This window comes from Marmota flaviventris, chromosome 1 (genome assembly GCF_047511675.1).
Source record: "Marmota flaviventris isolate mMarFla1 chromosome 1, mMarFla1.hap1, whole genome shotgun sequence".
NCBI lineage: Eukaryota > Metazoa > Chordata > Mammalia > Rodentia > Sciuridae > Marmota > Marmota flaviventris.
The window spans coordinates 55,553,146-55,566,042 of record NC_092498.1 but is presented as its reverse complement, the minus strand read 5'-3'; the positions used below and the strand labels follow the sequence as shown (position 1 = coordinate 55,566,042).

At 38.6% G+C, this 12,897-nt stretch overlaps 1 protein-coding gene across 1 annotated transcript in view; it reads left to right on the top strand.

Moving 5' to 3' along the window:
* Slc26a4 (solute carrier family 26 member 4) overlaps positions 1 to 12,897 on the top strand; it is a 58,803-nt gene that overhangs the window by 11,707 nt on the left and 34,199 nt on the right. The window contains exons 3-5 of the mRNA XM_027926511.3: positions 6,653 to 6,763; positions 8,720 to 8,904; positions 9,906 to 10,070. Coding sequence (XP_027782312.1) covers positions 6,653 to 6,763; positions 8,720 to 8,904; positions 9,906 to 10,070 — 461 coding nt within the window. The remainder of the gene's footprint in view (positions 1 to 6,652; positions 6,764 to 8,719; positions 8,905 to 9,905; positions 10,071 to 12,897) is intronic.

The window sequence follows — 12,897 nt, the reverse complement described above, 5'->3', positions numbered from 1 at the left end:
ACAGCTAGAGATGTTGAACATTTTTTCATGTACTTGTTGATTGACTGTATGTCCTCCTCTGAGAAGTGTCTGTTCAGGTCCTTGGCCCATTTGTTGATTGGGTTGTTTGTTCTCTTATTGTCTAATTTTTTGAGTTCTTTGTATACTCTGGATATTAGGGCTCTATCTGAAGTGTGAGGAGTAAAGATTTGTTCCCAGGGTGTAGGCTCCCTATTTACCTCTCTTATTGTTTCTTTTGCTGAGAAAAAACTTTTTAGTTTGATTAAGTCCCATTTGTTGATTCTAGTTATTAACTTTTGTGCTATGGGTGTCCTATTGAGGAATTTGGAGCCCGACCCCACCGACTGTAGATCGTAGCCAACTTTTTCTTCTATCAGACGGCGCGTCTCTGATTTGATATCAAGCTCCTTGATCCATTTTGAATTCACTTTTGTGCATGGCGAGAGAAAGGGATTCAGTTTCATTTTGTTGCATATGGATTTCCAGTTTTCCCAGCACCATTTGTTGAAGATGCTATCCTTCCTCCATTGTATGTTTTTAGCCCCTTTATCAAATATAAGAAAGTTGTAGTTTTGTGGATTGGTTTCTGTGTCCTCTATTCTGTACCATTGGTCCACCCGCCTGTTTTGGTACCAGTACCATGCTGTTTTTGTTACTATTGCTCTGTAGTATAGTTTGAAGTCTGGTATCGCTATACCGCCTGATTCACACTTCCTGCTTAGCATTGTTTTTGCTATTCTGGGTCTTTTATTTTTCCATATGAATTTCATGATTGCTTTCTCTATTTCTACAAGAAATGCCGTTGGGATTTTGATTGGCATTGCATTAAACCTATAGAGAACTTTTGGTAATATCGCCATTTTGATGATGTTAGTTCTGCCTATCCATGAACAGGGTATATTTTTCCATCTTCTAAGATCTTCTTCTATTTCTCTCTTTAGGGTTCTGTAGTTTTCATTGTATAAGTCTTTCACCTCTTTTGTTAGGTTGATTCCCAAGTATTTTATTTTTTTTGAAGATATTTTGAATGGAGTGGTTGTCCTCATTTCCATTTCAGAGGATTTGTCGCTGATATACAGGAATGCCTTTGATTTATGCGTGTTGATTTTATATCCTGCCACTTTGCTGAATTCATTTATTAGCTCTAATAGTTTCTTTGTAGAGCCTTTTGGGTCTGCTAGGTATAGAATCATATCATCTGCAAATAGTGATAATTTAAGTTCTTCTTTTCCTATTTTTATGCCTTTAATTTCTTTCGTCTGTCTAATTGCTCTGGCCAATGTTTCGAGAACTATGTTGAACAGAAGTGGAGAGAGAGGGCATCCCTGTCTTGTTCCAGATTTTAGAGGGAATGCCTTCAGTTTTTCTCCATTCAGAATGATGCTAGCCTGAGGCTTAGCATAGATTGCTTTTACAATATTGAGGTATGTTCCTGTTATCCCTAGTTTTTCTAGAGCTTTGAACATAAAGGGATGCTGTACTTTGTCGAATGCTTTTTCCGCATCTATCGAGATGATCATATGGTTCTTATTTTTAAGTCTATTGATGTGGTGAATAACATTTATTGATTTCCGTATATTGAACCAGCCTTGCATCCCAGGGATGAATCCTACTTGATCATGGTGTACAATTTTTTTGATGTGCCTTTGTATCCGAGTGGCCAGAATTTTATTGAGGATTTTTGCATCTAGGTTCATTAGAGATATTGGTCTGTAGTTTTCTTTCTTTGAAGTGTCTTTGTCTGGTTTAGGTATCAGGGTGATGTTGGCCTCATAGAATGAATTTGGAAGTTCTCCCTCCTTTTCTATTTCCTGAAGTAGCTTGAAAAGTATTGGTATTAGTTCTTCTTTAAAGGTTTTGTAAAATTCTGCTGTATACCCATCTGGACCTGGGCTTTTCTTAGTTGGTAGTCTTTTGATGGTTTCTTCTATTTCCTCAATTGATATTGGTCTGTTTAGGTTTTCTATATCCTCCTGACTCAATCTGGGCAGATCATATGACTTAAGAAATTTATCTATGCCTTCACTATCTTCTAATTTGTTGGAGTATAAGGATTCAAAATAGTTTTTGATTATCTTCTGTATTTCTGAAGTGTCTGTTGTGATATTGCCTTTTTCATCCCGTATGCTAGTAATTTGAGTTCTCTCTCTTCTTCTCTTTGCTAGCATGGCTAAGGGTCTGTCGATTTTGTTTATTTTTTCAAAGAACCAACTTTTAGTTTTGTCAATTTTTTCAATTGTTTCTTTTGTTTCAATTTCATTAATTTCAGCTCTGATTTTAATTATTTCTTGCCTTCTACTTCTTTTGCTGTTGTTTTGCTCTTCTTTTTCAGGGATTTTGAGATGAAGTATGAGATCATTTATTTGTTGGTTTTTTCTTTTTTTAAGGAATGAACTCCAAGCAATGAATTTTCCTCTTAGAACTGCTTTCAATGTGTCCCATAGATTCCGATATGTTGTGTCTGTGTTTTCATTACTCTCTAAGAATTTTTTAATTTCCTCCTTGATGTCTTCTATAACCCATTGATCATTCAGTAACCTATTGTTCATTCTCCAAGTGATGTATGCTTTTTCCTTCCTTCTTTTATCGTTGATTTTCAGTTTCATTCCATTATGATCAGATAAGATGCATGGTATTATCTCTACTCCTTTATATTGTCTAAGAGTTGCCCTGTGACATAATATATGATCTATTTTTGAGAAGGATCCATGTGCTGCTGAGAAAAAAGTGTAACTGCTTGATGTTGGGTGGTATACTCTATATATGTCAATTAGGTCTAGGTTATTAATAGTGTTATTGAGTTCTATAGTTTCCTTATTCAACTTTTGTTTGGAAGATCTGTCCAGTGGCGAGAGAGGTGTGTTGAAGTCTCCCATGATTATGGTATGGTGGTCTATTAGACTCTTGAACTTTAGAAGAGTTTGTTTGACGAACATAGCTGCACCATTGTTTGGGGCATAAATATTTATGATTGTTATGTCTTGTTGTTGTATGGTTCCCTTAAGCAGTATGTAGTGTCCCTCTTTATCTCTTTTGATTAACTTTGGCTTGAAATCTATTTTATTTGATATGAGTATGGACACTCCTGCTTGTTTCCGAAGTCCATATGAGTGATATGATTTTTCCCAACCTTTCACCTTCAGCCTATGTATGTCTTTTCCTATAAAATGCGTCTCCTGTAGGCAGCATATTGTTGGGTCTTGTTTTGTGATCCATTCTACTAGCCTGTGTCTCTTAATTGGTGAGTTTAAGCCATTGACATTTAGGGTTATTATTGAGATATGTGTTGTTCTTCCAGCCATATTTGTTTATTTCTGTTACTAAACATGGTTTGTTTTCCTCTTTGATTATTCCCCCCCCCTTTATTGTCCTACCTCCCACTGTTGGTTTTCATTGTTATTTTCCATTTCCTCTTCCTGTAATGCTTTGGCGAGGATGTTTTGAAGAGATGGTTTTCTAGCTGCGAATTCTTTAAACTTTTGTTTATCGTGGAAGGTTTTAATTTCATCTTCCATCCTGAAGCTTAATTTCGCTGGATACACAATTCTTGGTTGGAACCCATTTTCTTTCAGTGTTTGAAATATGTTATTCCAGGATCTTCTAGCTTTCAGAGTCTGTGTTGAGAGATCAGCTGTTATCCTGATTGGCTTACCCCTAAATGTAATCTGCTTCCTTCCTCTTGTAGCTTTTAAAATTCTCTCCTTATTCTGTATGTTGGGCATCTTCATTATAATGTGTCTAGGTGTGGATCTCTTATGATTTTGCACATTCGGCGTCCTGTAGGCTTCTAGGATTTGGGATTCTGTCTCATTCTTCAAGTCTGGGAAGTTTTCTTGTATTATTTCATTGAATAGACTTCTCATTCCTTTGGTTTGGAGCTCTGTACCTTCCTGTATCCCAATGACTCTTAAGTTTGGTCTCTTAATGTTATCCCATATTTCTTGGATGTTCTGCTCATGGTTCCTTAACAGTCTTGCTGAGCTGTCTATGTTCTTTTCCAGTTGAAATACTTTGTCTTCATTGTCTGATGTTCTATCTTCTAAGTGTTCTACTCTGCTGGTAGTATTCTCCATTGAGTTTTTAAGTTGGTTTATTGCTTCCTGCATTTCTAGGATTTCTGTTTGTTTGTTTTTTATAACCTCTATCTCCCTGTATAGTTGCTCCTTTGCTTCCTGGATTTGTTTGCATAATTCGTTGTCGAAGTGGTCTTTCATTGTCTGATTTTGCTGTTTAATGTCTTCCTTGATACTCCAGATCATTTGAAGCATGTATATCCTGAATTCTTTATCTGACATTCCATCTGCTGCAGCTGTTACCTCTTCTAAAGTTGCGTTGACCTGCATTGCTTGTGGTCCTTTCTTTCCTTGTCTTTTCATACTGCTTGCGTATCTTTCCTGCAGGTGCGGGCGGCGGCTCTGCTCTCTCCTTATTCCAATTGGGGTTTCGTGGCTACCACGCCGGCAGGTCACTGGGCCTGTTCTGGGAGCTGGCGGCGGCTCTGTTCTGCCCCTGCTCCGATTGGGGTGATGAGTGTACCACGCCGGCAGGCCACCGGGCCTGATCCGCCGGTCGGTTGCAGGTTTGCCTACCCTGCAGGTGCGGGAGGCGGCTCTACTCTGCCCCTACTCCAAATGGGGTGACGTGTCTGTCGTACCGGCAGGCCACTGGGCCTGTCCCGCTGGTCGGTCGCAGATCTGCCCACCTTTCGGGCACGGGTGGAGGCTCTGCTCTGCCCCTACTCCAATTGGGGTGTCGTGACTACCCCGCCTGCAGGACGCTGGGCCTGTTCCTGGCACGGGCGGCGACTCTGCTCTGCCACTACTCCAATTAGGGTGGTGTTTGTACCACGCCGGCAGGCTCCTGGGCCTGATCCGCCGGTCTGTTGTAGGTCTGCCTACCTTGGAGGCGCGGGCGGCGGATCTGCCCTGCCCCTCCTACCACGCCTGCGGACCCCTGGGCCTGATCTGCAGGTTGATCACTGGTCTGCTCGCCCTGCGGACACGGTTGGCGGTTCCGCTCCGCCCCCACTCCAATTGGGGTCACGTGACCACCACACCGGCAGGGCCTGATCCGGGCGTGGCAGAAGGATCTGCTCTGCCCCTACTCCAGTTGGGGTGATGTGTGTACCACACTGGCAAGCCACTGGGCCTGACCCGCCAGGCTGTCACAGGTCTGTTTACCTTGCCCACGCGAACGGCGGCTCTGCCCTGCCCCACCTACCACGCCCATGTACCACTGGGTCGCGGGTCTGCCCACCTTGCGGGTGCGGGTGGCGGCTCCGCTCCGCCCCCTCTCCAATTGGGGTCACGCGGTCACCACGCTGGCGAGTCGCTGGGCCTGCTCTGGGCGCTGGCGGCGGCCTGGCTCCTCCCCTCTGGCTCGAGGACAAATTGAGGAGACTCGGGTGACTGTGCCTCACCCCCCCTACCAGGAGACCAACTGCTTATGTCACTGCTGGTATTAAAATAATTTAATAAGAGTGGGAACATGCCTACACTATCAGTTTTTAATCTTTATTTTTCTCACTTTATAAAAAAATTTACTTCACATTTTTCCATGTCCTGCTATACATCACATCAATTACATCTCATGGAATTACATGCATTCCCCCTGCCCACCCCCCCAAAATCAACAACTTAGAAATACCATAGATGAAGTATAATTTAACTAGCCATTTCCTATTTGAAGATATTTCATTCAGAAAATAGTTTGAGTGCCTGTAGGCCAGATCATTTGGGTTGGGTTGCTATTACTGTTAAAAAAAAAAAATTGTTATAGGCCTTTACTAACAACTCAGGGTCCAAAGACTTGACTTTCTCTTGTTGAGACTGAAGGATGGGGAGGTACTATGGATTAAGCTATACTGACTGCCTAAGTATTTAACCAAGAAAAAGAATGTGTCATTATCCTCTTCCAACCCTCATGTACACTGAAATGTTGATTTCTCTATAGCTTAACATTTGTGGGCCCATAGGCTGCTGGCATAGCCTACTGGTGGAGTTGTTTTCCCTTACCAGGATAGAGTTATCTTGCCTGCTGCTAAGTACAATTGTCTTTTTTTTTTTTTTTTTGTCTTGCTTTGTATCTGACATCTGCTCCCCAAAAAGAAAAGAGAAGGATAAATGCAACAGTGACTGAACATGGAGGGACAGTGAATGAACTCAGACAAAATTGTCCACATCCAAAAACTGGTCTGATCCTTCACTAAATTTACTAAGATTTTTTTCTTAATTTTTTTTTTTTTTTTAGTTGTAGATGCCTTTATTTTATTTATTTATTTTCATGTCGTGCTGAGGACCGAACCCAATGCCTCACATGTGCTAGGCAAGTGTTCTACCACTGAGCTACAGACCCAGCCCTGAATTTACTAAGTTCTTAGTCAATATCTGACTTGATATGATCAGTCAATGATGGAAATACTGATCAAGTCTGTTCATTTGAGCAGGTAAGGCACATAGATGAAATCATTATTCTGATTTAAATCATATGCTGCATGGTAGCCTAGGCACAGTTTATATGCAAGATAAAGAAACCACTCAGGACAGGCTGATGTTTTGAACCCATAAATTGAGAGTATCAATGAAAAGTCTTACATATCTAAATATACTGTAACTTTTGTTTGTGAATTTAATCACTTTGAATGTAATTTCAGGAATGGCATATGCTCTGCTAGCTGCAGTTCCTATTGGATATGGCCTCTACTCTGCTTTTTTTCCTATCCTGACATACTTCATCTTTGGAACATCAAGACACATTTCAGTTGGTAATTTTTTTTTTAATAATGGACACAATACCTTTATTTTATTTATTTATTGTATGTGGTGCTGAGGATCAAACCCAGTGCCTCACACTTGCTAAGCGAGAACTCTACCACTGAGTTACAACCACAGCCCCTCAGTTGGTAAATATAAACATATTTTATAATTGTCTTCATTCATGTTCAAAGTGTTTAGCTATATTATGTGCATCAGTCTTCTTTATCTTTATTAATACTTTCCAAGGAAATCAGGCTTTGATGCTTTGTCTATTCTTCCTAGTCAATATTAGTTAACTGTATACATACCTTTTTAAAATTAAGAGGATAAATTTGAAAGACTGAAAAATCCTGCCTTTAGATCTTAGTATGTTTTGATTTTAAAAATATAATAAATTTGACTCTATATTTAGAAATTGTTCTCCCAAATATAAAATGACAGGGTAACAAATCTTCGCAAGGTCTTTGAATCAGTATTTTACTGGATTAACTTAGCATTTATTAAATTATACTCATCAAATACATATTCATTAAATTAAAGAGCATACTGATTTTTAAGTTACTAAAATTGGAAGACTAGCAAAATCTTGCCAAAAAATGTAGAAACCAAGCTTGATTTTTCTTCTTGGCAAGGCTCATAAAAGGTTTTCCTGCCATTTCTAAAATTTAAGTTCTCTTTTGTTAGAATGTTCTAGTAAATGAATGTTTTAATGCTATTTCGTGCAAATTTGACATTTACACTAAAGATAGTTTTGTTCCTGTATCCATCTGTTGGCTAGACATGTCTACCTGGATGATCCTCTTGAAACAAATATAACCATCTACTCTACCCACCACCCATGTCCCTGTGCTTAGTTGTATCTCTCTCATTATCTAGTTCATTGCCTTGTCTGGAGGATACCAGAAAGAGGTTATTAAATGAAAGAACTTTCTCATCTTGGAGATCCATCAGTGTCAAATGCAAGGAACATAAGAGTTTATTTTTTCCTCAGTGTTCTCTACATTTAGACATTCCAGGTTACTGGGTTTGGGTACTGAGTTCCCCCAACAACAAATCCCTTTGTTGGTCAAATAATAGGATCATCTTGGGTATAAATATCAGTAGTGAATGGAACACTTCCTGGAAGAAATCAGTTTTTTCCCCCCACATTTTTAATGGGTGTATTGTAGTTGCACACAATGGAGGGATTTGTTGTTACATATTGGTACATGCACACAATGAAACAATATAATTTGGCCAATATCATTTTCCAGTACTTCCCATGTTCCTCCCCTTCTTCCTCCCACTAGTTCCTTTCTCTAGTCTACTGATCTCCCTTTGATTTTAATTAGATCCCCACTCCAACTTTCTTTTTCTTTTTCTTCTCTAGCTTCCACATATAAGAGAAAACACAACCCTTGAGAAATCAGAGCTTTTTTAAACTTACAATCTTACAGACTGGCATTTGACATGAAAAAATAATTTATCTTGCAAAGACAGAAAGAGAAACTACATACTTCCTTTGCCAATTTGGACCCTGTGATATTGATCAAGGCACTTGGATTCAGAGATCAGGATACTGGACACATGAGAAAGTTAATATTTTATGGACTAACAATTAGGTGGAACAAGTAAGAATTCAATTTTATATGATGCCTTTGTCTGGAAAGCTTTAATTGTCAACTCCCACCCCAACTTTTATCCCCCATACACAAGAGGATCACACACAGAATGAGCTAAACACCTTTCCTATGTATTCACAAAGCATCCTGAATGGGTATCATGATCACTTACTGACATGTCTGGTGGCCATTTCTGGATCATGAATGACTTGAGATATCTACTTCTCAACTTCTTTTGTGAATAAGCAATATTTTCCTAGCCACAGCTAATTATTTCATACATTTTTATAATCCTACATAGACGTGTTGAGTCTAAATATTTGTGATTAATAACTGATTAATGATAAGAGACTTTTTCCCCAGGACCTTTCCCTGTGGTCAGTTTAATGGTGGGATCTGTTGTTCTAAGTATGGCCCCCGACGAACAATTTCTCATGTCCAGCAATAATGGAAGTACCTTGAATACTACCATGCTAGATACAGCAGCCAGAGATACTGCAAGAGTAATGATTGCAAGCACCCTTACCCTTTTGGTTGGAATCATACAGGTAATGGTCATACAAGTAAAATATAGATTGGTGTGATTCTCTCTCTCTCTCTCTCTTTTTTTTTTTATAATTTTTTTTTTAGTTGTAGTTGACACAATACCTTTATTTTATTTATTTATTTATATGTGGTGCAAGGATCAAACCCAAGGCCTCGCACATGCTAGGAAAGCACTCTGCTGCTGAGCCACAACCCCAGCCGCCCTCTCTCTCTCTTTTTTTTTTTTTAAATAATTGTTTTATTTATTTATTTTTATGCAGTGTTAAGGATCCAGCCCAGTGCCTCACACATGCTAGGCAAGCACTCTGCCACTAAGCCACAGCCCCAACTCCATTGTGTGATTCTTATTTGCAATAAGTAACTTCAAACATGTGAACATAAAGATTCATCTAAAAGGAAAACAAAGTAATTTCCGGGACCCAAAAGTTATTTTCCAAATACATTATCTTAGCCAGATGTTAAGATAGTTTGAAAGACCTCACTTATTAAGATTTACTTACTATCAAAAGTAGAGATAGAAGGGGGGAAAAAAAGCAGATGAAAATGCCTGATTCAGTTGAGGATGAGAGAAAGAAAGTATATATACTGGTGAGCAGAGCCACGGGACCTGGAAGTCACAGAAAAAATCTACATGATGTTTGCTTTTCTTAGTACATACACAGAAATACTTTGAGGTTTATATTTCAAGGGGTTTTGATTGATATTAAACTTAACTTATTAATATTTCCAGAAAGATGGTTCTTTTCTCAGACTTTTTTTTTTTTTTTTGATACTGGGGAATGAACTCAGGGGTGAGTTATATCCCCAACCCTTTTCTTTTTAAAAAATTTTGAGGCAGTGTCTCGCTAAGTTTTATAGGGTCTTGTTAAGTTGCTGAGGCTGGCCCTGAACTTAATGATTCTCCTCCTGCCTCAGCCTCCTGAGTTGCTGAGATTATAGGTGTGTGCCACAAACCTAGCTTCTCAGGAAAACATTTTAACTTTTTACTTTCTTCTCATCCTAGCTGGTATTTGGAGGTTTGCAGATTGGATTCATAGTGAGGTACTTGGCAGATCCATTGGTTGGAGGATTTACAACAGCTGCTGCCTTCCAGGTACTGGTCTCGCAGCTAAAGATTGTCCTCAACGTTTCAACCAAAAACTATAACGGAGTTCTCTCCATTATCTATGTAAGTGCTGCTTTTTATTCTGGGGAGGGGTCATTGTTCTTTCTCCATTTAACTTGAGCCTGGATAACCTGTTTTCCATATATACTTATTTATATATTTATTTGTATGTGGTGCTGAGGATCAATCCCAGTGCCTCATACATGTGAGGCAAGCACTCTGCCACTGAGCCACAATCCCAGTCCCCATATATACTTTTGTAACCATTGAAACCATTTTTCTCTGAAAGAAGAAATAGAATCAGAAATAACATTGAAGAAGGCAGATTTTGCAAATCAGTGTTCTCAACTGGTCAGAATGGTTTCTGAAATGTTACTGTACCTAAAAACATTTATGAAAAAAGCAATATGCTGAAATAAAGACAGTTCTGAGGTGCAACAGACTGGAACTCTAGTCTCTGCTTTGCTATGACAAGATAAATGACCTTGAATACATCAAGTAAGGTAATGGCTGAAAGTTCAGGTTTAAAATTGGATGGACCTGGATTCAAATTCTGACTCTGCTACTTACTAGTCATATGAGCAACTCATCATGCCTCAGTTTCCTTTTCTGTAGAATGGGGTTGTTAATGGTATCTACCTGATTGGATTGTTAAATAGGAATAAAAGTGAAGGGTGGGGACATAGCTCAGTGGTAGAGTGCTTGCCTAGCAAGTCAGAGGCCCTGGGTTAAACCCAGTACCACACAGGCTCACATACAAAAGAATAGATGAGGAGCACTTGGTCAGGAGCTAACACATAGCAAATACTAAAAAGTTGTTATTTTGAAATTATTATTTCAAGGCTTCTTTTCTGTCTTATTTTAAAAATGAAATGATTGGAGATGTATTTCTCTAGCCCTTTCTAATTATGAGAGTCCATAAAATGCATAATGCAAATGTCTCAGCAATTATAAATGAAAAGGAACATTAAATTCAAGATGACTCAACATGCAAAAGAGATGCAAAAGAAGGATATAGATCACACTAATTAGATTTGAAGAAGTTCTTGGATCTAAATATATATTCTATATAAAGCCTGTTACTAATGCTTGAAAAAATGGGTGATAATAGTAACATGATGTCACTCTAGCTTGAGGGGAATTATACCATGCAAAAATAAGGTACCAGTGGGGTTTGAATCCTTTCATTACCCACAACATAGTGATTGAGATCATGGAGAACAACATAGTGATTAAGATCATGGACTTTAAACTTCAACATCTAAAACAATGTAAGGCTCTGCATACATATCAAAGAGTTAGTGATATTGTCAAAAATTTGCTCAATTTCACAATAGTGCCACAATCTCACATTACTCCATCCATTCAATAAGTATTCCCAAGTGTTCTCTCCAAGCTTGCCAGTATGCTTATGATAGAAATACATATAGGAGGAGAACAACATAGTGATTAAGATCATGGACTTTAAACTTCAACAAACCTGAGTTGGAGTCTTGTTTCTACCACCTACCTATGTGATTGGTTATGCTACTACGAATTTCCCTAGCTGTGTGTAGGGGATCACGCCTGTAATACCAGCTACTCGGGAGGCTGAGGCAGGAGGACCCCAAGTTCAAGGCTAGCCTTATCAATTTAATGAGGCTTTGTCTCAAAATAAAAAATTTTACAATAGTGGTGTATCTCATTGCTAGGTTACCCTGGGTCCAATCCCCAGTATTGCAAAATAAGCAAACAAATAAAAATACCATCAATCAAAAAAAAAAGAAGAAGAAAAAAAGAAAAAGAAAAACAACAAAAAATTAACTTCCCTAAACTTTCATGTCTTTAATTATAAAATGGAGTGATAGTAATATCTATCTCTCAGAGTATAGTAATATCTATCTCAGAGGATTTTAAAAGAAAATTTGTGTGAGGCGTTAAAAATAATATCTAGCATATAGTAAGAACTCAGTTTATTGTTTTTATTATTTTCATTATCATGGAAGAATAGGCCTCATGGAGGTTACTATTTACCTCCCAGAGAACCAGCCTATGAGAAAACGTTATTAGTATAGCCTCCTTTCTGATTCAGAATTATTTTTTTTCCCCTTTCCAAGTCCTCAGTTCTTTTTGAGAACTTCAGACTTCTTATTCAGATAGGCTCTGTCACTTCTGCAGCCTCTCACATATCTTCGGCTGCTTTCACACTTTCTCCATCAACACTTCATCTACTCCTTCATTTCATCCATTCAACTGACCTATGCAATAAGATTTATTGAATAGCTACCAAATGTGCCAGTTACTGTTCACTCCCAGTACAAACTCACCAAGACATCTCTTACTAACTATGCTCACCCCTTCCGAGAACAGTGCTAGGCCTACATCCACTCAGATCACGGGAGGCATAAGCCAGCCCTTGACCAGGGATCCTGGCCATTGCTGGACATCTGGAGAACAGGAGAAATGATTCATATAGTCTTCTAGGACTATGTTTAAGAAGAAACTTGCTGCTAATGGCCCCAGTTTCACAAGGGACTAAAGCAACATGGACATGTAAGATCAAGGTCAAACACAATTTCAAAACCAAACATGATCATTGTGTCACTTATTTCCTATTGAATATTATTCCTGAAGTTTCAGTTTAGCATGTGCCATAGGATTTTTTCTAATGGACTTTACTTTTCAGAGAAGCTTTAGGCTCACAGAAAGATTGAGCAGAAAGTATAGAGTTCCCATATACCCACTGTTCATCCCCAACCTTCCCACTATTAACATCGTATATTGCACTGGAGTGGTACATTTCTTATAACTGATGAGCTTACTGTTGTAGAATTTTGTAGGAAATTACTTATAGGCCAGTCAAGTGTGATGAAGAATTTCAATTACCCCTATTTGACAGTAAATATAAACT